The sequence below is a fragment of the Camelus dromedarius genome, chromosome 34, assembly GCF_036321535.1.
Source record: "Camelus dromedarius isolate mCamDro1 chromosome 34, mCamDro1.pat, whole genome shotgun sequence".
NCBI lineage: Eukaryota > Metazoa > Chordata > Mammalia > Artiodactyla > Camelidae > Camelus > Camelus dromedarius.
In genome coordinates this window covers 13,830,527-13,852,559 of record NC_087469.1, presented here as the reverse complement: position 1 = coordinate 13,852,559, position 22,033 = coordinate 13,830,527, and the positions used below count along the sequence as shown (strand labels likewise).

The window sequence follows — 22,033 nt, the reverse complement described above, 5'->3', positions numbered from 1 at the left end:
CTTTCGGTGTTCCCAGCCCCCCTCCCCAAAGACCAGTCCCAGATGGCTTCTTAGAATAGGTAAAGTAGCTAAGTTCCAAAAAAGGTAGAACCACCTGTGATGTGAACACCCTTCAGACAAAACAGGACAGAGAAATGGAAGAGCAGGGCCTCCAGGGCCTGAGCCACAGGAAACCACTGGCGGGCAGGCAGGGCCATGTCCTTCTCACTTGATGGGAAAGGTCAGGGGCAGAATCCACACCAGGGGGAATGCTACTGAGCATGACCAGAGCCACAGGAGGACACCCTCAGGGAGGACCATTGGGAAGCAGGTCCTGAAAAGGTGAGAATCCTCCAAAGCCCAGCAGCTGAATGAGGCGGGGCCGGAGCACTGCGCTGCCTGATGTGATGGTCGGAGCACTGTGATGGCCGGAGCACTGCGCTGCTTCCGTCATCAGGCCCGTCTGGCTAGAGGGCGGTGATCTCAGGATGAGGAATCTGTGCTCCAGATACACATCCGTTCCTCTCTATTTGCTTTTCTTTTTTTGGACTTTGTTTTTCTTTTAGCTTCCTGGTAAAATTCCTTTTGAAGACATGCCATTTTGCCAGACTGAATCAGAAGAAGGAATTTGTACACACTTAGGTCACAGTGGCAGGAGAGGTGAAAGCCTGGGACTGGAGGTCAGCGGCCACCCCCTGAGAGCCCAGGGCAGTTGCTGAGTGAGAAGGAAACACAGCTTGGGTGACCAGTGAGTGGCATGAGCTGTGGGTGGAGGGGTGATGGGGACTCTGACATTCACGAACAAAATTAAAAAAAAATTCTCTTCCAGCCCAGCCCATTACATCTGGGCCTAACCTGGCCAAGAGGTGCCCGTCTGCACACACCATCTGTGACAGGGTGTGGGTAGGAGTCTGAAAAAGCCTGTTTTTCCTTCTTAGCTTCTCCTGTCTTTGAGTTTTTAAAAACCACTTGTGAGGCATATTTCCTGATAGGAGAGTAGCCACAGCCCAGAGAGGGGAACCAACAGAACAGAGGGCCTGGCTCGACTCTCGGAAGGCGGGACAAGTTTCTCGCTGTTGGTTATTTGGAAAGTCCCCTTGGTTGTTACTGGGGAGACTGGCTTCAGCTTCTTTGAGAAGGAGGACAGGTGGCATCTCTTAGCCCTGTCCTCACTTGGTGCAGAAAAAGTTCAAATGATACACGCACGCTCGCAGCCCTCTTCCTCCCCACATCCCACACAAAACCAGACACATGTGGCCCGGGGCCCTGATCAGACTCTTTTTATTGTCCTTTCTATGAATGGGTCTTAGATGGCAAGGGAAGGTGGCTCTCTGGCTTCTAAGCCAATTCCTCAGGGAGCCCCACGCATCATTGCTGAGAGGGGAGAGACCCCCTCCCTGCCCCTCTCTGCTCACCCCTCCTTCACCAGGGGCAGGGCTCCAATCCAGGCTCCTGGCCCAGGGACAAACCCTTCCCCATGGAACTTCTGATAGTTCATCAAAGGTCATCTTGGTTCCTAGAGAGAGAAAGAGAAGAGTGGGTGGGGGGGGAGGGGCTGGCTTGTAAGGCCCTGGCCCAGGGCAAACAGGCCACAGTGGGGATGGACTTTCTTTTCTCATCAGCCTGTCTCCTGATCCAGCTCCCCTACAGAGCCCAGGCCCCTCTCTTATGTCATCACATCTTCACCCTTTGTCACTTGTTCTACAGAATTTCTCCCTTCCTCTTTGCTTACTGGGTCCCCTTCTTTTTACACATCCCCCAGAAGCCCTGTCTACCTTCCTATTTTTAGTTACCCCTTGGCCCAACCTCCTTTGCCCCGCACTCTCATTTTTTGCGATCCCCAGCCCCCACCTCTCCACGTTTCTGTCCTGGCCTTTGGCTCTGGCTCCGGCTCCGGCTCCGACTCCTGCCAGGGCCCCGGGAGCCCCGAGAACTGTCGGAGCCTCTTGAAGAGTTGCTCCCGGCCGTGGAACAGGTGCTGGTGCCCTGGCCCCGGGACAGGAAGCTTGGTCGGCTGTAGGGGAGCCAGGCCTCTTCTGCAGCACAAGACAGAAGGGCAGTTGGGCCAGGCAGGGGGCAGGACATCGCAGCTTGCCCGCCGTGCCACCACAACCACAGTCCCAGCTCTGGAAGAAGAGTTGAGGGCAGACCATCCTGGGGCTGAGGAGAAGTGGAGTGCCCGGTCCGTGCTCAGAAACCCGGAGGGAACTTTCATGCAGAGAAAGCCTTGGGAAAGGAGGGACAGAGCCCCCAGCCCCAACTCTTCTCACATCTGGGCTTCAGTCCTGGGAAAGGACACAACTTGGGGACTTCAGGGGATTCTGCCCAGAGGGAGCTAGAGAGACAAGTGTCTTTGATGTTGATCAAATGCACAAACTCAGCTGAAAGTCAGGGGTGGGCTGGACTGAGAATCCTCAATGGTGCCATCTGTACTACACTATTAGGCTCCAGTCCCAAGGCCCACCTTCTTGCGCAACAGCGGCCCTCCTTACCAGCTGGGTGGGGCCCCCGCTGGGCCCCCAGGGGCCCGGCCTGCACCATTCTCCTCTCCCCACTGTGCTCCCGCTCCCGTTCCAAGGAGGACATGCTGCCTGCTGCTCTCAGCCCCAAGGCCCAGCTGGCCTCTTCCTCTGGTGGCGGCAAGGGCGGTGGGGGCAAGTCTGGGGAGAGATCTGTGTTCAGCAGAGTCTCCGGCTTCCCTGACACCAGTCTTTCTCCCACTCCCACTCCCTGCACCAGGAGGCTGCAACCGAACAGCCTCCTGAAGATTTGGGTTCACTCGCTTCCCTCCTCCAGCCACCTGAGCTCCCCTTAGTTTCCTGCCTGTCCCAACCACTGTCACCATCTCCCAGGCCCAAGGCCCCCTCACCCCCAGGACTGCGCTCCCACATGTAGGGAAGAGCCTTGGGTTTCTTCCGGATTCGGGCACGGGGCCCATGAAGTGGAGGAGTCATCTCCCCAGGCACCTGCCGGGGTCGCCCTGTGGCATTGGGAGAGGGGAGAGGAGCAAGTAAGAGCAGATTGGGAAAGGGGCTTGAGGGGGAGGGGGACAAGCTCGGAGGGTATGGAGGGGTGGGGGTGAGTTGAGGGTCCTACAGACTCACCTGGGGCACTGCTGGCTGTACTAGGGACAGAGCTGGGACTGAGGTGATGGGGGGCTGTGGGGCCAGCACCCAGGCCAGCAGGACTCCCTTCATGGCTACTCAAAGTGGGCTGGGACACACTGTGAGGGGCACTTGGCCCAAGGGGTGCCCTCCTGCAATGACACGGGGCCTCATTTGTTAGCTCAGCAAAAAATTGCCTACTGTGTGCCAGGCACTGCGCTGGACAATCAACCTAATACTCAGATGAATAAGACACAGCCCATCCTCCACAAGGCTCCCAAGCTAGTGAAGCATGAGGAAAGCCATCTTTGCTATGCCCCAGGGAGCCTGCATTCACTCCAATGGAGAAACAGTCCAAAGGGAGGGAGAGACCTTGTCATCCTCCACATTTCTCCCCAAATCACACTTCTACTCAGATAAAGCCATGAGACCTCTGCACCCTGGACTCGCCCATCCATCCATCCATCCATCCATCCACCCAACCATTCACCCCTGAGTAGATATGTACCGAGGGCCTGTAACATGCAAGGTACCATACACCTTCCTACCTGGGCATCTGATGGAGATGGGGAATGTCAGAAGGGGGCTGTGGAGGGTCAGGAGGTGAGGGGGTCAGAGTGGCTGTGGACTGCTGTCCATAGGATGGTGTGGGAGAGGGGGTTTCCCCTCGGGACGGAGGGACCAAGCACCCCCCACCGGAGCTGGGCTCTGCCACGTGGCTCCTCTCGGGCAAAGGTGGACACCACTCTTCTGGCTCTGAGCTAAGGGCAGAGAGGAAGGAGGGTAGGGATTGCCCGCTTCCCTTCTTCTCCCAGCATCTCTGCCCTCCCCCAACCAGAGGCCCTGGGCTGGTCCCATGTATCCTGGGCATCTGCAGGCAGGGTGCATCCTTACCTGCCCTCCAGCTCCTCCTCAGGCCCTTCTAGACAGCTCAGTTCACAGGAAGGGGGCGGAGGTGGCAGGGCTTCTGGCCAGTTGAGAGAGGGCATATGTACTGGTTTTCCCAGGAGCTTTACTTTGCCTCCCCTGGCTCCTGAGGAGAGCAGGATGGGGACATGCCAGGATATGGTCAGGAAAGAGGCAGAGGTGGGACACATCAGAAGGGAGTGTTGGGCTAGGTCCCAGGGAGGGTGGAGAATAGTCTTTGGGGCGACAGTGTTCAGGGCTCAAATGGGGGTGTTGGGAACTGAGTCATACCGCTTTCCCCTTGGCTCCATTCTGGAGGTGCATACGGGCTCCAGGTGCCTGGATCCCCTGAGGGATGTGGGGGGAAACCCCCGTGGAAGGTCTGCAGCTCCTCGCCAGCCGGGTCAATGGTGCTGTAGACAGGACCCTCAGCAGAGGTGGCGGTGCCCCGGGCCGTCTGAGCCAGGTAAAGGGAGATCCCTGCTTCTGAGGGGGAGAGAGAGGGAGGCCAGGGGAGGAAACGGGGCAGAGACAGAAAATAGAGAACAGGAGAATGGAGGGCAATAGAAGATTTCACCGGATCAACTTTCTCCCCCACCCCAGCCCAGGGTAAAGGTTAGACACAAGAGAGGCTCCGCCAACTCACAGCCTCCCAAAGGCCCACCAGCCTCAGGAAGACTGGGGCTCCCTGACCCCCTTCAGTTTGCTCCAGTAGGTGGAAAGGAGAGAGGTGCAGGGCCTGGGGTACCCGTGAGGGAATTAGAACAACTCACCATTGTAGTATCTGTCGTCTGGGTCAGGATTACTGGGGCAGGAGCTTCCCCTGGGCTCCTGGGCTGAGGGGCTTCGAGATGGGTGGGGCCATGAGTCTACCAGCCACGGGTAGGGAGCAGGGCCAAGGCCCATGGGTGGCCTGAGGGACAGCAGGTGAACATTGGGGACTGAGAACCTGAAGAGGCCCTCGAGATAAGGGAGGCAGGCGTGACTGTGGGGGTGGGAGGCTGGAGGTGGTCACCAGGAGGCCGAAGGCCTGGAAAGGAAGGGAGTGTCTCTCTGTGAAGGGGACTGTCCTTGGGAGATGAGTTAAGAGAATTAATTACCTGGAACTGGCTGCAGACAAGCCCTCTGAGTGTGGGAAGGACACTGGGGAAGGTGAGGGGGAGACTGTGAGAAGCGCCTGTATTTGAGGTCTGAACCCCCCGGGGCAGAGATGGCTTACCTGCAGGTGTGTAGGCAAAGGAGGCTTCCAAAAAGGAACCCGTGGGAGAAAGAAGAGGAGAAATGGGGAGAAAAGTCAGAAATATTCATATTCTTGTCCATTCCTTTGCCCTGGTCCCAATTCCACTACTCAGGTTGTAATCTGGACCAATTTCATCAGAATTCCTAGGAGTGAGACTCAGTAGTCAGTATTTTTCTACAGCTCTCCAAGTGATTCCTGCGTGTAGTGAAGGTTGGGAACCACTTTCTTAAGAGATCTCAGATCTCTCCAGACTCGCCCCTTCCCGGGAAAAAGCACAACTCATGTCACCTCCTTTCAGCGGACTCTACCTTTCCATCCAGATCCTGCCTCACAATTTGCTGCTTGGGATCCATGTCACAACCCCCGCCAGACCCCGACCCTCCATAAGTGAGTTCACCACCTCCTCCCCAGGTTAGCCCCTTCTCTACTGAGGCTGCCGGCAAAGCCTGCTCCTTTCCGAGGCGTTTTAAGGGTAATTCAACCGCTTCGCGGACTCAGGTCCCTCCCCGCCCCCTCCGAGCCCAACCCTTTCCCACCGAAGTCGCGACGGCCACCGGGACACCCCGCCCCCACTCAAGGGGCTGAGCTCCTGTGCGACCCCTCCCCCGACCACGCCCCCAACACTGAGCTGTTGAGCCCCTCCCCTTCCCCCTTTCCACCCTCCCCGCCTTCCTCCCTGTGGGGCGGGGTCTCCAGGCTCCGCCCACGCCGAGGCCCGCCTTCCGGTCTCCTAGACGCCGGAGTGCCCGGGGCCCGCGCTCCCCCCCCGGGCCGGCTCTCACCGGTGTAGTGACTGAGCTCCTTGCGCTGCCTCCGGCGCCGGTAGAGGGCGGCGCAGAGCCCGAGGAGCAGCGCCCCGCAGGCTGCGCCGCTGCCCGCGAGGAAGGCGGGCTCCCGCAGCACTCTCGCCAGCCGCTCTGCCAGCCCTGGGCCCACCTCGAGCCCAGGCTCCAGCTCCGGCGCGGACGCTGCGGGGGTCAGAGAGGTGAGGGGAGTAGCGGCCTGGAAACCCGGGAGCTAGGAAGAGGCCGTTCCTGACCCCCAGAACTCCCTCTTAAATCCCAGCCCGGCCCTCCCACCCTCTCCGGACTCACGCAGCTGCACTGACACCGGGGCACTGGCCACGCCTACGCCCGCGCTGGTGGCCGCCGCGACCTGGGCCCGGTAGAGGAGACCGGGCATCAGTCCCCGGAGAACCGCCGAGCGCGCCCATCCTGCCGCCGACCGGTTGAGGTGGAAGCGGCTCTCATTGCCCAGGCACCAGATCTGGAGGCCGAGACCCAGATTTAAAGAGTCAGAAATACATTCTGGTCTCGCGGGGAAACTTGAAGCTCTGAATGGTAGAAGGGACTTAGCCATGAGTAATTCAATATGGAGAGAACACGCTGAAACTTCTCTCCCCCAACCTCATCCCCAGTCCCAAAGCCAGTCCTAGGTTCCCTCCTCCCTAATCCTAGCTCCTCGATCCTCCCTCTCCCTCCACTCCCCATCCCACCCACCCAGTCCCTTCTCCAAGCCTGCACCTGATATTCCTTGATGACCCCATTTTGCTGGGAGGGGAGCGGAGGTTCCCAGGACACAGTGATACTGCTGTTGCCTTCACCCCCCAAGGCCACTGCCACTCCCTGGGGGGGACCACTGGGGGCTGGGCCAGGGTGGAGCATGGTGAGAAGGACACAGACAGTCATTGCAAGCTGCCCCTCATGGCCCCAGTTCTATCATCTTAGGGAACTGAGAGGCATCCCTCCTTCCCACCTGCTCCTTGCTCTCCCCAAGGCAGATCTTCATCCCCCCTCCCACTCCCTCTTCCCTCTTGTCCATCCATCAGCTCTGTGCCCCACCCCCTTACCCTCCTCAGGAATGCTCCTGGTCACCAAGGGGCTTTCAGCCCCCAGCCCCTCCTGGCCTTGAGCTTGCACCTTGATCTGAATTTGGGTCCCTGGGGGGAGTCCTCTTAGCACAGTACTTTGCTGGCTTGGGGACTGTAGGTCCAGCACTGTCCAGCTTCCCCCATCAGGACCTGCTACCCTCCAAGACACCCGGAAACCTTGCACCAGCTGGACGGGGCCGTCTGCCTGTGGGAGATGGGACAAGGCATACCAGAGGGAGAGGCTGGACACACAAGTCCTCCAGTCCCAGCCCCTCCTCCACTCACCCCATCTTCCCCAGCCTCACCTCCCACTCCCCCATACCCATTCTTGAAGGCCCCTATGTCCCCCTTCATCATCTCCACCCCTAACCTCATCCCTATGCCACACTCACAGTCCAGGACACCTGCAGGGTCCGGGGCCCAAGGACCATGGGCTCCTGTATTCGCACAGCCACTTCAGCCAGTCCCCGCTGGCCTCTCCATGGATCCTCCACTGGCCTGGATGGGTTGCTGTCTACTGACCAAAGAGCCCACTCAGCAGAGGCCACCAGGAACAGGGAGTCAGGACTGAGAGTGTGTGTCTATGTCCTACCTCTGCCCTGTCTCCCAGGCCACTACTTAGTCCTTCGAGCACATCCCAGGGGCAGGAGCAGACTGGTCAGGGGAACGGCTTCCAGAGGTGGGCCAGAGCGTCTAGCTAACAAGAGTATTTTTTTCTGTGTAACTATATATGCGCCCTCTAAAGGCCTTGTTCCTCATCTCTTACATGAAGATGACCCTTTGAGGTTCCCTCTAGTCCTTATAATGTGCATTATCTGTGGTAAAAGGCTCAGAAATGAGGAGCTACCAAGATGACTAAATCAGTCTCTCTCTCTCCCTCTCTCCCTCTCTCTCTCTCTCTCTGTTTCTCTCTCTCTCTCTCTCTCTTTCTCTCTCTCTCCTCTTCTCTTGGTTCCCTCAGGGAAAGGGAAGCATGACCTTCTTATTCCAGGCCAGGTCCCCAGGACAGAACCGGAACTAGGCAGGTGCTATGTTTTGGGAGGGGGGTGCTCGGCAATGTTGCATATCAGACCCGTGATCCGGGGACCCTGGCCTCACCCTGCGTGCAGATGGGGACCCTGGCCTCACCCTGCGTGCGGATGGGCTCAGAGACGGGGCTGGGCTCACTGAGGCCCCAGGCTCCTACAGCTCGCACCAGGAACAGGTAGATGGTATTGGGCTGCAGACCGCTGATGGTGTGCGTCTCCAGCTGCACGCCATCTGCCACTGTCCGCCATGTGTTGCCAGCAGCTTGGCTACAACGGAAAAGAGGTAACAGAGTTCTCTGTGCCCAACCTGTCTAATCCATCTCAGCCATTCTCTGTGGTCCCTACTACCTCCTCACCCTGGGAGACAGAACTGGCAAAACTCTTCCCACAACAGCAAAGACCTTCAGGACATCGGAGCCCCTCCTTGGAGCTTTCCAGGTTTGCATTCAAAACTTCCTCCATACCTGAAGGCCTCTATCACATAAGAGGTGACTGTGGCCCCAGCTTGTGTGTTGGGCTTCCAGGTCAGGGTAATGCTGTTCTTGGTGATCTCGGTGACTACTGGCTGAGAGGGAGGTCCCGGAGGGGTACTGGGTTCTGTAGGGGGGTCTGGTGACACTCCCCATTCTTCTGCAGTGAGGAGATAATCTTTAAGTAGAAGGATGGGGGAAAGATGGCCCCGGTGTAACCTTTCTCCTTCCCAGAAGAGCTGTAGAGCTGTGACAGTGGTGACGGTAGAAAGGGGACATAGTGAACTAACTTCTGCTCACATCTGCCTCCCTAGGGCACCCTTCTGTCCTCCTCCCCACCACCATGGCCATAGCATTGGAAGATCAAACCAGTCCTGGAGGTTGGGGAGGTGTTGACCACCTTTGAAGCAGGTTTGGAGAAAGGTGCTGGCAAAACAAGAGAACAAAAGAAAAGCTCACCCCGCCTCCTAAGCCAGCCATTCCAGGTGGCCTCCCCCATGGAACTCGTGGCCACACAGCTGTAGGATCCCATGTGTATCTCCTGTAGGAGAGGTAGAGGACTGGCAAACTGGGAGTGGGGCAAGTTAGGCCGAGGGGGTGGAGGTGGATATGCCACCTCCAGGTGGGAAGGAAGTGGGAAGGATGAAGAGGATGCTGTACACTCTAGGTGATCTGAGAGCAGAGGTGCGGAGATGGCATTGAAGTCGCAGCAGCTAATGGAGTTGGGCATGTGGACCATGTGGCTATTCTGTTACTTGGGCCCCAGGAGTGAGACTCGCCTGCACATTGGCGATGTATAGGGTACCGTTGGCCATTAAGTTGATCTGGAGGTCATCCCCCTGCAGCCACTGCCCATCCTTCTTCCATTGGACACTAGGTTGAGGTTTCCCGGTCACTCTGCATGGCAGCCACACAGTGGAGCCAAGTGCCAGTGTCTGATTGGTTGGTCCCTGGAGGATGATGGGAGGCAGTCCATCCAGGGAGGCTGAGAAAGGAAGAACTTGGGCACCTCAGTGGAGGATCCTGTGTTCAAGCAACCAGCCCCTTGTCCTCATCCTCTGCTCCTTCACTCCCTCTCCCCTTGGATATTGGAGGAGCTTTCATCATCATCTGTAGTCTCTACCTGGGACCAGCCATCTATTAGTGGTTTCCGTTCCTGATTTCCAAATTTCAAGGACATGCCTCAGGAACATGCCTCTCCCTTTGCAGACTTATTACATAGAATCCAAGAAAAACAGATCTCTTTAAGCTATTATTTCCTTCCTAAATCCGTGGACACATACCTCCTTTTACCTCCAACAGAGCCTTGGCCAGGATGCTGCCGGCCACACTGACAGCCTGGCACACGTAGTAGCCAGCATCCCCACTTTGCACTTCAGTGATGTTGAGCTGGCCTCGCGGAGAGACTGAGAAGCGCCCGGTGGGCTGAAGCGACTGACTGGGGAATAGCAAGGCCTGAGGACAGAGCAAGAAACCGAGGTGGGAATGAGCTGGCAGCTGGCAGGGAGAGATCCCCATTCTCAACCCCAGAATCCAAATCCCTAAGGTCCTAGTTCACACTCTGTCCCCAGCCAGTTTTGTGACCTTGGGCAAACCAGTTAAACCTATTCACAAGAACAGGGGATTTTTATTAGATGATTTTGGGATGCACATCTCAGCTCTTTTGAGAAACTCGGGCAACCTTCCTGAACCCCAGTTTCCCCAAATTTTACTCTTAGAGGGTAGTTATGGGGATTAAATAAAGCAATTACCTGGAACTCTTTCAATGCATTGCATGATAAACAGTAAGTACATTTCTCTTCTTTCTGGACTTAACATTTTACATTAGCTATGCGAAGCTAGGGAAGCAGGTTTGGGTCTCAGGATAAATGTCACCATGCTGAGCCCCTGACTGATACCTACTCCCACCTGCTACCACCATCAGCATTTTTATTCATTTAAGGATCTGATTAAAACGCAGCAGTCCCCGATGCTAGAGAAGATGGAAAACTGGCTGTAGATTTGGAATGAAGTAATGGGCGGCCTGGTTTCCAGTGGGACTGGGTTAATCGGACTTATTTTATTATACTGACCCTGTTTCCCAGTGACAAAATTCCTACTCTTCCCTTAGATGGAGTTACCTATGTTATAATTTCAGTTAATGCTCATTCCAGTTGTGTATTCTGAGGTTTGTTTGCTAAGGTTGAAAGCGAGGCGGGGGTAGGGGTGGGGGTGTGTGTGACTATGAGCTCCCCCTGATGGAAGTCCCTTGTAAGTAGAAGAGCAAGTAACATTCTACCCTGAGCAGCTTTGGTACAGTACTCGCTTCCCAGAGCAGTGTGACAGCCCAGGCCCCAGGCGTCTGGAGGACGAGGGATCTAATTGGATCTGCTACATCCTCAGGACAGCCTTGCCTAAAATAGAAAGACTCTCCAAGGAATTACCATACAAGACCATTCCCTACCACCTAAACATGATATGTTCCAGACGTTTTATATTCACTCTTATTTAATCCTCCCAAATGACCTGCAAGGGTTTCTGGGAAGACCAAAGGTAAAACAGAACCCCAGAGAGAAGTTTGCAGAGTGTAGAAGGAGGGAGGCTAAGACCCAGAGGAGAAGCTGGTGGCAAGTTCCGTGCAGCTGGCCACCTACTTGACTTCCCTCCTTCTGCCAGAAGATGGCAGGTGGGGGGTTTCCTTTGGTCTCGCACTGGAAAGCCACGCTCTCTCCAGGAGCCGCCATCTGGTCCTGGGGCTGGGTCACCAGCTGGGGTGGGACTGAGAAGGGAGGGGAGATAAAGGAACAGGGAATCAGGGGTACTGAGAAGGCAGATGGAGGGAACAGGAGAGAGAAGCCCACATTTGGCTTAAGTTGGAGCAGATGTCCATCTCTTGCTCAAGCCTGCTTAGCTTTCTCCTCCTTCCTCTCCTTCTGGAAGTCTCAGGGAACACACCCACATCTGTCCTTTCTCCTCATTCTCCACTTGGACCCATCCTCCGTCTTCCCTCCTCTCATCCCTGCTGCAGGCAGTCCCAGGTGGGGCCTCACCGTGAACGCTGAGGGAGCCAGATGCCTCTGCACGGCCCACGCGGTTCTCCGCCACACAGGTGTAAGTCCCCTCGTCGTCAGCCCTCACATGCCGGATCCAGAGGCTGTGGTCACTCCGGATCTCATACCTGTCCCACTCCCCACCCCCGGGCTGGGTTGGTCATGGCTACAGACCCCTTCTTGCTCCCCCAGGACAGACCCTGGGATCAGGGCATATAAAGACAAGGTCGACCTGAGCAGGGACAGAAGTTGGTACCCATGGACTCATGAGTGGTGGTGGGGACTGGTTAGGACAGGGGACACAAACTCTGGGATACAGACTTCTCTGTGCTGCCAAGTGAGAGGCATCTGCCTTCCTCCCCCACCCCCCAAGTTTTCTAGGGGTTGGTATATTCTTGAGCTGGTTGGGTCTCCTTACAGGCAGTAGGAGAGGGCTTCTCACCTGCCCGTGGGCAGTTCGCCATCTTCCTTGCGCCAGTATAGACGAGGCAGGGGATCCCCCTGCACCTCGCATGGGAAATCCACAGGGGCATCAGCCAGGACCACCTGATTCACTGGTCTACGCAGGAATGAGGGACGCTCTATGGGGAGGGAGGGAATGAATAGTCAGGAGGTCTGCACATCTACTTACTCCCTCGGCTACACCCTCCCAGGGAGTGTACCCCATGTGCCTACCCAAGACCTCAAGTTTGGCTGCCCCACTCTCCCGTTCTCCTGCCATGTTGGAGGCCACGCACACGTACATCCCTGCATCACTCTTGAGTGTGTGTGACATCATCAGCTTTCCTCCACGAATCTGCAGAGTAATAATGGAAACTTTGGTCCTTGTAGCCGTCAAAGCATATTTGTTTATTTGGTCCTCACAGCAAGCCAAGGAAGACCAGAGAAGTTGACCAACTTATCAGATAAGGAATCCTCAAATGATTTGTCCAAGGTGGGGCTCAGGTGTATCTTTTCTCCCACAACCCAAACCACATCCTACCAGCCCCTGGGGTGTCATGCTCCCCAACTTCTTACACCAATTCCATCAAACCATGCTGATTTATCCCCGACTCTCAGCCTCTGGTCAACTGATGCCCTGAATTCAAATTTCCTGCCTAATCACCTCCAAGATATTCCCCCTGCTATTCCAAGACGTTTAGATTCAGGCCTTCCTCCTTTGACACAGGTCCCAGATCCCTCCCTAGGGCCCCGCCTCTCAGGAGGTCGCTGGTCCTGACCCTGGGCCCCATGTGGATCCCCAGCCGTGGCCCCGCCCCTCACCGTGATCCTTCCCTCCTCCTCCTTGAGTCTAGCACCGTCCTTCTTCCAGGACAAGGAAGGCTCCGGGTGGCCGCGGGGGGGCACGCATTCCATTACCGCCGGCTCCCCTACTGCCACCACCACGTTCCCAGGAGACTGCCGGAAATCATCGCGGAGGACTGCAGAGGGAGAAAGAGAATGACTAGAGAAATAAACAGGGTGTGGGTTGGCGTAACTGGGTGAGGACACAGGAGAGTGTTTTGGGGAGACGTGGGTCACCGCAGACCGGAACTCTTCCCCAGGTGCAAAAATACCAGGCCCACGTCCTCCTCTGGCCAAGGCGAGGGCTTTAGAGACTTAAGATCTTGGTCCCAGGGGAAGCAACTTAATGGCCGAGATTGGGACTGGCTCTGGGTCGGATTACCGGGTGCCTTCCCGCCTCCCCTAGGCTCTGAAAGCACCCAGCTGCCGTTGAGACTCTCACCTGCCACTTCTAGTGAGGCGTTTCTACTAGCCGCCACCCCCAGGTAGTTGCGCGCCACGCAAGTGTAGACACCCTCGTCGGGCCGCGCGCGGCGCCCGTGCACGATGCGCGGGAAGAAGAGGGCGCCGCTGGGCAGCAGCAGGCGGTGTGCGCGCGGGTCTTCGCGCGCGGTAGCCACGCGTGCCCCATTCTTGTACCACTCGATGTTGGGCCGGGGCCGGCCCTCCGCGCGGCAGGGCAGCGTGGCCGGCTCGCCTCGGGAGACCAGCAGATCTGGCGGCTGCTCCACGATGCGCGGCATCGCGTCCTCCGGCCCGACCCTTGACCCTGGGTAGAAGGTAGGGGGTGAGGCAGAGCATTCAGACCGGGAAGTTGGGGGAGAGATGGAAGCTCCAGAGAGAAAAAGAACCCCGCCTGCCCACTCTCTCTGTAGGGTCGAGTATCTCCTTCCCGGCAGATGTCCCACTCGTTCTTAGGCTGAAAAGGAGACGCCTAGGGACAGGCCGATCAGTGGAGGAATCGGGACTCAAGCTCCTAGCCGGCTTTCTAGGCTGGCTAAAGACTCCTGCCTCCTCTCCTGCCAAGTTTAAATGCGTTGTGACTGGGCCATGGCAAGTGGACCGCGCCTCCAGGCGGCTGGTCTTCAGTCCCCTACCCGCACTGGTTCACGGATCGTCTTTTATCTGTGAACAACCATAATGCGGTGCACCAGAGCCGACACTTGGTTCTTCACCTCCGCACGGCCCGGGCAAAATGGAGACTGTGACCCGGTCTGGGATCCCTTAGGAAAGGGAAAATGTGAATGATGGGCTGGGGCCTAGGATTAGAAAGGGTCCTTAACCTGGAGTCCATAAATTAGCACAGTGTCCTTCTTACTGTCACCCCAGATAGTCATTTGTTGGGGTCCTTAGAAGTCACAGGAATTAAACGCAAATGGTAGTGGAAGAGTACGTAACGCTCCTTTTCTGAGAGGGCATAGTTTTCAACAGATTATTCTACGGGTTAATGTAGCCAAGAAAGGCTGAAGAATAATTAAGAAAGGAATTTCCCTACTTTCCTGGGTCACTCAGATCCGTATACCTGCGTGTTCTGCTGTGTCCCTCACTTGCCCATAGAGTTCTGTTCGCTTTATCTTCTGCAGTTTGGGATTCAGGATCCTGGAGCCAGCTATGCTGAGCTATGCTCAGACACCCACCAGCTTCATCAGCAGTGGATTTGTAACGTGTGGTGGCCAGTAGGCGTCGCTGCCACCTCATGTAACCTGGTGTCCTTAAATAACCAGGTACCCCCTCCGCGCTTCTGTCTCTACCTCCGCTCCTCCGCCGCCGCCCCCGCCCCTCCCTCCCTGTTCCAAAATCCGCAGGAACCTCCTGCTTCCAGCCTCGGGGTGGGTTAGATTTCATTTCCCAGCCCGGGCTCTTAGAAGTTCTAACCGAGACACAGCTGCACGGGTTGGCCCCTGCTGGTGCTGTCCGGGAACAGTTTATTTAACTGGTTTAGGGACAAGATTGGTTTCCCTCCCACTTCGAGAAGGAAAGAATTTTTCTCGATTTCCGCCCTTCCAGAGGGAAATCTCTGCTTCTCACCCATCTCTTTTCCTCCATCCTATCGCAGTCCTAGTTTAGCCAGACCAGACACCAAATGAGCGACCCAGGGCTGAAGATCTCAAGGAATGTGGAACTGACCAGGGGTGGAATCTCAGACGCTGACCCTTCCTAGCTGTAAGAACTAGGGTCGGTTATTGAACTTCTCTGAGTCGCAGTTTCTTTCTCTGTAATGTGGGAGCGGTGACTGGGCTGTCATAAGACCGCGATGTGTATGTAAAGCACTTGGGAGAAGGCTCCATGAATATGACTATTCTACCACTAGTTAAGGGCTCTTCCCCCTTGGCCAACCTTACCTTATCTTGGTCCCTACAGCCTCTAGATTCTTCCAGGCCCCAACATTCCTCCCCCCCCTTCACATAACTTTAAGGTGTAATGGAAATAGGTTTATCATTGTCAAGCTTCGCGTTGCTTTTGTGACCATTGGATTACTATTCATCTTTCTGAGTTTGTTTCCTCGGTGTCAAAATGTGACCATCAACGCCTTCCCTACATTCGTCCTTAAAATTTCGAGTTTAAGTGAGACAACGTGTGGTGAAAAGAGTGTAAGAGCGCTGGATGAGCAGACGCGTGTCTGGGGCGTCTGTGATGCGGGCTCTGGGCTTGACTTCTGAAAATCTAGGAGGGTCAGAAAATTGAAGAATCCCAGCTCATTTCCCATCTTCTTCCTCTCTGCTTTCTATACATACTACAGCCTTCTCGTCGGCTCTTTCCCCCTAATTCCTGTAGACACAGCTGCAGACACCCTTTCTGTGGAATTTCTTCCTGTCGTTCCCAGTCTCTGGAGATGCTTCGACAGCAGCTAATGAATAGCTAATGACCATGGTAATAGGGCTCCGGGGCTCCTCCCCCAGCACCTGGAGTACCCCACTCACAATCACACATACATCGCCCGGGTCTCCTTTCTTGCCACCTTGGAGTCCAGCAGGCGAGAGTAGATTTGACTGGATGAATGCGGAGGGTTGGAGGCTGGGGCTAGCGGGGAATCAACGGCAAAGACGTCCGGGAAGCGGGAGTTCCCGAAGCGGCCGGCAGGGGGCGCAATCGGGCTTCTCCCCTGGTTCCTGGCGGTCACCTCTCGCCGCTCTCCCGCAGCGCTCGGGGAGCGCGCACTGTCTTAGTCATTTATTAATCACCGTAATTAGCGGTAATGACCTCGCCGCCGGCGCCGCCCGCCCGCCGCAGCTCTGCCGGGGTGGGCTGGCGGTGAGTTCTACCTCTGAGGGGCAAACTTCTAAGTTTCCCTGAAATGGTCGCCGCTCCTGTCGCTCTCTGTAGCAACCGCATTTAACATTTTGGCTTCCTCGCCCTCGTCCTAAGTGAGTTCTTGGAAAACTTAGGGCCCCGAAGGAAAACTTGTTACTTGGGTGGGTCACCGAGTGGCCCGGCTTGACCCAGGCCTTCCTGCGACTGCGCCTCCTCCCCTCCCCTCCCTACCATAGGTTCGGGCCTCTCCTACTCCGGACATGCCCATCACCAGCCATGGTTCTCACCTGGGGTGGCCGTGGGCGTCGGTTGGGGAGGTGAGGAGTAATGGACTCAGCAGCCGTCTCCTCCCAAACCTTCGATCTCCCGCCGATATCCCCACTCAAGTGCTCTAAGCCCCAAACTATCCGTCGGTCCCCACCACCCTGGGAGGCGCTGGGGGGCGCCGCTCGGTCCTGGACCTTGGGGCAGGAGCGCTTTGGACTCCCCGTCCACGCCGCCCTCCCACCTTACCCCCATCCCTGGATCCGAAGTCCCCATGGGGCAAGCTCTCACCATTGAGAGAAGGATCGCCGGGGGGCAGCAGGCTTTGGTTGAGCGCCGCCCCTGAGGAGTTGAAGCCGAAGAGCAAGTCGCTGGAGTTGGAGATGTCCCCGGCTAGGGAGTCCGCGAACAGGTTCATCTGCAGCAGCGTTTTGAGCAGGTAGCGCAGCATGGCGCGACCCAACTGGGACCGGGGCGGGGGGCTCGGGGCCCAGCCCCTGGGTCTGAGACCCGCGGGCCGGGAGCCGTAAGCCCCTCCACAGCCTCTGCGCGCTGCCCCAGCCACGGTGCCGCTCTCCTGCCGGCGCGCCTGGGTACCGCGCGTGCCTCTGCTTGCCCTCCTCCTTCCCTCTTCCTTCTCTCCACCCCCCAGTGCCGGGGTCCCCCGGGAACTGGGCAAGCGGAAAGCAGGTGCCACGCCGATCACCGCGTAATTAAGGGATTAATCCGCCTCCATTCACCCTCCCACCCCGCACCCCGACGGCCAAGAGCAGAGTCGGAGACTAGAGTCGAGCAGCGCGCGAGTTGGAGTCCCTGCCCCGCGCCTCGCGTCCCGCGTGGGTTCTGGACGCTGTAGGAGAGTTTCCTGTCTCCAAGCACCCAAGATGAGGGATGAGGCTCTGTCGGACTTTGCCCACCTGCCTAACTTCAAAGGAGAAATCCCTCCTCTCTTTCTCCCGCCCTTGGGAAACAGGCAAAGCGCCAGATTACTACTCTATCTCTCCAAGCTCTCCAAGTCCTGGCTTCCACTCCCTCCGAAGTCCCCAGGCTTTGCTGCGGGAGTGCGGGCGGCTGGGGTGGTTTAAGGCGGGAGTTGGCGGGGAGGAGGCAGTGGAGAATAATTACGCAGTGCGTCCACTCTTTTGCCTCTCCATTGCCTTGTTTGCAACGGAGAGATGAGGCGTCTTGACCCGGAAGTCCATGCCCCCGACCCCCTAATTTAGTAGTTTCTGCAGGATACTCAACAGGAATAAAACTGGAGGGGGAAAGCCCAGGGAAACCCAGGCATCTCGCATCTACTTGGATAGCTCTCGCATCTATTTGGATGCTTTTGCATTATTTTGCTCTGATGTATTTTATTAAATTGTTTTACCTTTTGGAGGAGACTGAAGGGGAACCAAGGAGTCTGGGGACAACAAAGAGAGCAATATTATTTCCGTAAAAGCAAGTGCAAAAGAAGAAATGAGGTTGGTACAAAACTCGTGCCAACCCGTTCAGACTTGATAACTGTCGTCTTTGTTGGGGGGTATGACACTCCCCAACCCTCCCACCCAGTCTCAGCCTGCTTCTAACATTTTTGGAGTTCTTTATACCTGAAGATCTCTCAGTCCTCCACCCACACCCACACCCACACACACACACACACACACTTTCCTAGGCTGGAGGTGACATTGGGTGTTGGGAAAGAAAGACCAGGGACTTTCTATGTGGGGTAAGGCTCTGCTGATGGTTAAGTAGCAGGGTTCTGGTTCAGCAGGAGTGCTCTATGTGTACTTTCGAGGGGTGGCTACTTCCGAATTGGGAGGAAGCAGGTGAACAGGTCAAGATCCAGAGGGGCAGGTGTCACACAGTGGTACACCCCAGAGTAAGCTAAGGCGAGTTGGTTATCTCAGGCCGGCAGCGTTCAGGTGAACTAGAGACTTAGTCAAGGGAGGGGGGCTTGTCCCAGAACTCCTACCTCAGTCCTTGGGTAGCCCTCCGGGGCCTCAAGCAAATGGGTGTATAGGTGTTTTCCTATCCCCTCGCCTCAGCTCTGCGCGTGACTTTGCAAAGCCAAAAGCTCAAAGTGCTGGCTGGCGGGGTTGGGGCACAGTGACCGCCTCGCCAGAGGTAGCGCTCTGGGAGCTGTTCTTTCAGCACCCTGTCCACCCGTGCTGGGCTGGGGATCTGGCGCCGCACAGACGACCTAAATCCGAGCCAACCTTGAGTTGGGGTAGGTAGGAGAGGAGCTGATGACACATTCTTTCTAAAGCACTGGATACTAAGAGACAGGATTTGACGCTGACCCTTACTCCAGGGCGAGGTTGCATTCAGATAAGAGATGTGGTAACAGGTAAATATTAATCCCTTCAGGAATGACCAACCCAGAAGTGAGTCCCAATCCTATATCTGCCAGTGAGAAGACTCCACGCTCTGGACCTGTCTGCCCATCTGTTAAGGAGAAACTGGACTGCTTGCTCTGCTCCGATGCCTCAGATTCCCATTTCAGGAGCCCTCTGTTCTGCCTCCTGCTGACCTACTCGGGTTACCTGGGTTCCATCACACCAGAGGCTGAACCAGGACAGAAATCCGGTGTCCTGGCACCAGCCCTACTCTAGGGCAGGGAGGGCTGCAGCAGACAGGAAACAGCATCCCACCATGTGGCTCCTGCCCCATCCTAATCCCCTGATTTGCTCCCGGTCGGCCTCTCAGCAAACACAGGGCCTGTCAGCGTCTAGGGGCTTGTCACCCTGTTAGCGGATTTGTTCCCTGAGACAGCACAGTTAATTGGCCCTTTATGTGAGGATCAGGGCTATTTGCTCAGGGTTCCCTGAGCGGAGGCTGTGGCTCAGCTCATGGGCAAGGCTGCTTCCTAATCTCTGGCATCCTGGGTTTGGAGGCTGGACAAATAGTGAGACCACTCCCCTCCTTTCCAAGACTCCTGGCCCAAATCTCTTCTACACCTCACCCCTTCTTGATACTCTTTTCTCTCTCCCTGCTTTTTGTCCGTTTCTCTTTTTGTCTGATTCTCTGTGTCTCTAGAATACTCTCCCTTTGAACCAACTCAGATTTAATACAAAAAAAGGGTGCAGTACTCAACTAGGGAGTACTGGAGAATAAATACCTCCCCAGCACAGCCTAATTCCCAGCCCCCTCAGGGTCCCTGGGCCCCTGGGTCTAGTAGAAGGTAGGGCAGAGAGTGGGTGGAGAAGGCCCAGCAGGCCTGGAAGTCCTCTCCTTCTCTCCCCTTCTTAAGGTCAGATGGACAGCCTGAACACTGGCCTTGCACCTTTTCAAGTCCAGCTTCTCTCCAGGCTGTTCCCATCGGCAGTTCTGGAAGGAGTTTGCCTCCTAGCTGTCTTCTCAGTGACTGCCCCCAACCTTCACAAACACCCAGCACAACTCTGGCTTCTACCTCTTGCTTAGAGAGGGTAGGTAACTCCATGTGTCTATGTCCACGTCCTAACCTGTGGGCTATAGGTGCTGGTACAGCACCTAAAACACTCTCAGCATGGGCACTGTAAGTGGGAGGATCCTCACCTAAGGTTCCACCATAGACTGGAGAAAGAGTGAGTTGAGTTCTGGGCCCCTACCTCAGGAGACTTCTTTTCCAGGGTTTTATCAATAACAGTCTGCACTTTAGAAAAGTTAAGAAAGGGAAAAGGAGGTTTTGAAGGGGAGTTGGCAAAAAGGAGAGAGAATAGCATGAGGCAGGGAGGAGGGGAAGAGTTGAGTCTGTGGAGATAGTAAGTTTTTTCTGATAGGGTTATGGCATCTGGGGGGAAGAAATGTGGGAGGTGGGGTGGATGGGTGTGTGTGTTGGTGCGTGTGTCTATGGAGATATAGATACCCCAGGCCAACTTCCTCGGCCTAGTGCCATCACATAGGCCAGAGAATGTACCTGGGAATTTTCAGGGACCAAGCCCGGGCCTGTATGGGAAGCTTCTTGGTGGTCCAAAGCCTGCACACCAGCTGGTGTGGATGAAGCTGCTGGCATGTGGTTGCCCAGGAGGGCAGTCTGAGGACAACCCTCCTATCTCACATTGATTACTGCCACTGCCTCCCCAGTACACACGCACGCATGCACGCATGCACACACACATGCCCAGTGCATTTACATCCCCCCAGAGCCTGCAACTGCCCATCACTATCTCTGCCTGGACCCCTTCCCAGGGCACTGACACACATTGAGCATATGTGTGTGTTTGGGGGGGAGGGGGATGTGGGACAAGGCACTAACATCTGTCCCCCACCCCAACTAGGCTATGCCTGTGAATGGCCCAGCAGGATTGCTGGCTTCAGAGCGATGATGCCAGGGGGCAGTGACCCAGCCAGTAGGGGCCAGAAGGCCAAACAGGAGGGGGGATCAGAGAGCAAAGAGCAGGCCCCTGGCTGGAAAGCAGGAAGCAGGAGCCTGCTCCCAGCAGGAGCCAGGGTCTGTTGGCTCAACCCCTGTAGCTGCTGAGATAATAAGCCAGGGCCTCCTGTCCAAGAGTACCCCTCCCGCCCAGGGTTCCAGTGGAGGAGCCTGCAGGGAGATACGATGCAACACACCAAGTCTGGAGGCAACTGGGCAGAAATGGCCACATCCCAGTACAGAAGGAACAAAGGCTAGGGAGAACAAGAGCTTTCTGAGTTCTTTTATTAAGCTTGTTACAGAGCAAACACTCTGTAAATACGGGTTTAGTGAATACATCTGATTGGCTAGTTAATCCTCAGAGCTCACACTAGCCTTCCCTGTCTCTCTGCCTCTCATTCATTCATTCTCTCTCTCTCTCTTATTCCTATATTATTTTTCTAGGGCTGCTACAGCCATTTTTCTAGGGCTGCTATAATAACAAACCACAAAGAAGGTGAACTAAAACAACACAGATTTATTTCATAGTTCTGCAGGTTGGAAGTCTGAGGTCAAAAGCCGTGCTCTTTCTCAAGCCTCTAAAGATTTCTTTCTTGTCTCTTCCAGCTCTCGGGGTTGCCAGTTCCTTGGCATACTTTGGCTTGTAGATGCATCACAAAATGCCTTTTTCCTCACATGGCATTCTTTCCTGTGTCTGTATGCCTTATAAAAGGACACCAGTCATTGGATTAGGGCCCAACCCAATTTAGTGTGACCTCTTCCTAACTTAACTAATTATATGTACAAAGACACTATTTCCAAATAAGGTTACATTATGAAGTTCTAGGTGGGTATGAATTTTGAAGGATACTATTCAACCCAATACACCTTATTTTTCTGTCTTACTTCCTTCACTCCCCGTTTACCCTTATTCCTAATACTTCCCTAGGGGCCCTATTTTGCTAGTTTAAAAAATAGTTTTATTATTATAGGCATAACTCATGCTCATGCAAAAATACCCAAGCAGAATGAAAGAGTATAAGATAAACAAAGTCCCCATACCGTTCTTAAGTCCTTCTTCAGCCTGGAGTAGCTACGGATGGTTTCTTGTGTATCCTATGAAATTAAAAAAAATATATATATATATATATATATTTATATACACACACACACATACACATACTTCTTAAAACATAAATATGATCATATTATTTGTACCATTTTGCAGCCTGCTTTTTTTAACTTATAAATATTTTAGGGCATTCTTTTATATCAGTATATATCTATATCTA

At 55.3% G+C, this 22,033-nt stretch overlaps 1 protein-coding gene and 1 long non-coding RNA gene across 5 annotated transcripts; one reads left to right on the top strand and one right to left on the bottom strand.

Annotated features, from left to right (window-relative positions):
- Positions 1 to 1,242: 1,242 nt before the first annotated feature.
- On the bottom strand, positions 1,243 to 16,877 carry ROBO3 (roundabout guidance receptor 3). Of its 3 annotated transcripts, XM_064482180.1 has the most exons (28): positions 16,718 to 16,877; positions 13,353 to 13,679; positions 12,890 to 13,047; positions 12,302 to 12,422; positions 12,069 to 12,207; positions 11,627 to 11,754; positions 11,231 to 11,355; positions 9,881 to 10,052; positions 9,377 to 9,582; positions 9,057 to 9,138; positions 8,592 to 8,757; positions 8,228 to 8,394; positions 7,492 to 7,613; positions 7,079 to 7,304; positions 6,753 to 6,874; positions 6,324 to 6,495; positions 6,012 to 6,197; positions 5,209 to 5,232; positions 5,090 to 5,132; positions 4,763 to 4,902; positions 4,281 to 4,475; positions 3,978 to 4,116; positions 3,632 to 3,844; positions 3,084 to 3,235; positions 2,849 to 2,959; positions 2,472 to 2,639; positions 1,831 to 2,015; positions 1,243 to 1,495 (listed from the first exon to the last, which is right to left on the bottom strand). In XM_064482180.1, exons 1-28 carry the CDS (start codon positions 16,875 to 16,877, stop codon positions 1,484 to 1,486), a joined length of 4,161 nt encoding a protein of 1,386 aa, XP_064338250.1. In that variant the 3' UTR covers positions 1,243 to 1,483. The 3 variants fall into 3 exon arrangements, with proteins under 3 accessions (XP_064338250.1, XP_031299302.1, XP_064338251.1); XM_031443442.2 differs by lacking the exons at positions 6,012 to 6,197; positions 6,324 to 6,495; positions 6,753 to 6,874; ... (12 more) ...; positions 13,353 to 13,679; positions 16,718 to 16,877 and adding an exon at positions 5,538 to 5,568; XM_064482181.1 differs by lacking the exons at positions 6,012 to 6,197; positions 6,324 to 6,495; positions 6,753 to 6,874; ... (12 more) ...; positions 13,353 to 13,679; positions 16,718 to 16,877 and adding an exon at positions 5,538 to 5,829 and having other exon boundaries at positions 5,090 to 5,232.
- On the top strand, positions 6,124 to 11,833 carry LOC116150181 (uncharacterized). Of its 2 annotated transcripts, none has more exons than XR_004133850.2 (3): positions 6,124 to 6,214; positions 9,900 to 10,076; positions 11,605 to 11,833. It is a non-coding gene; the product is annotated as an uncharacterized LOC116150181 (long non-coding RNA). The 2 variants fall into 2 exon arrangements; XR_010378948.1 differs by lacking the exon at positions 6,124 to 6,214 and adding an exon at positions 8,333 to 8,565.
- Positions 16,878 to 22,033: the final 5,156 nt, after the last annotated feature.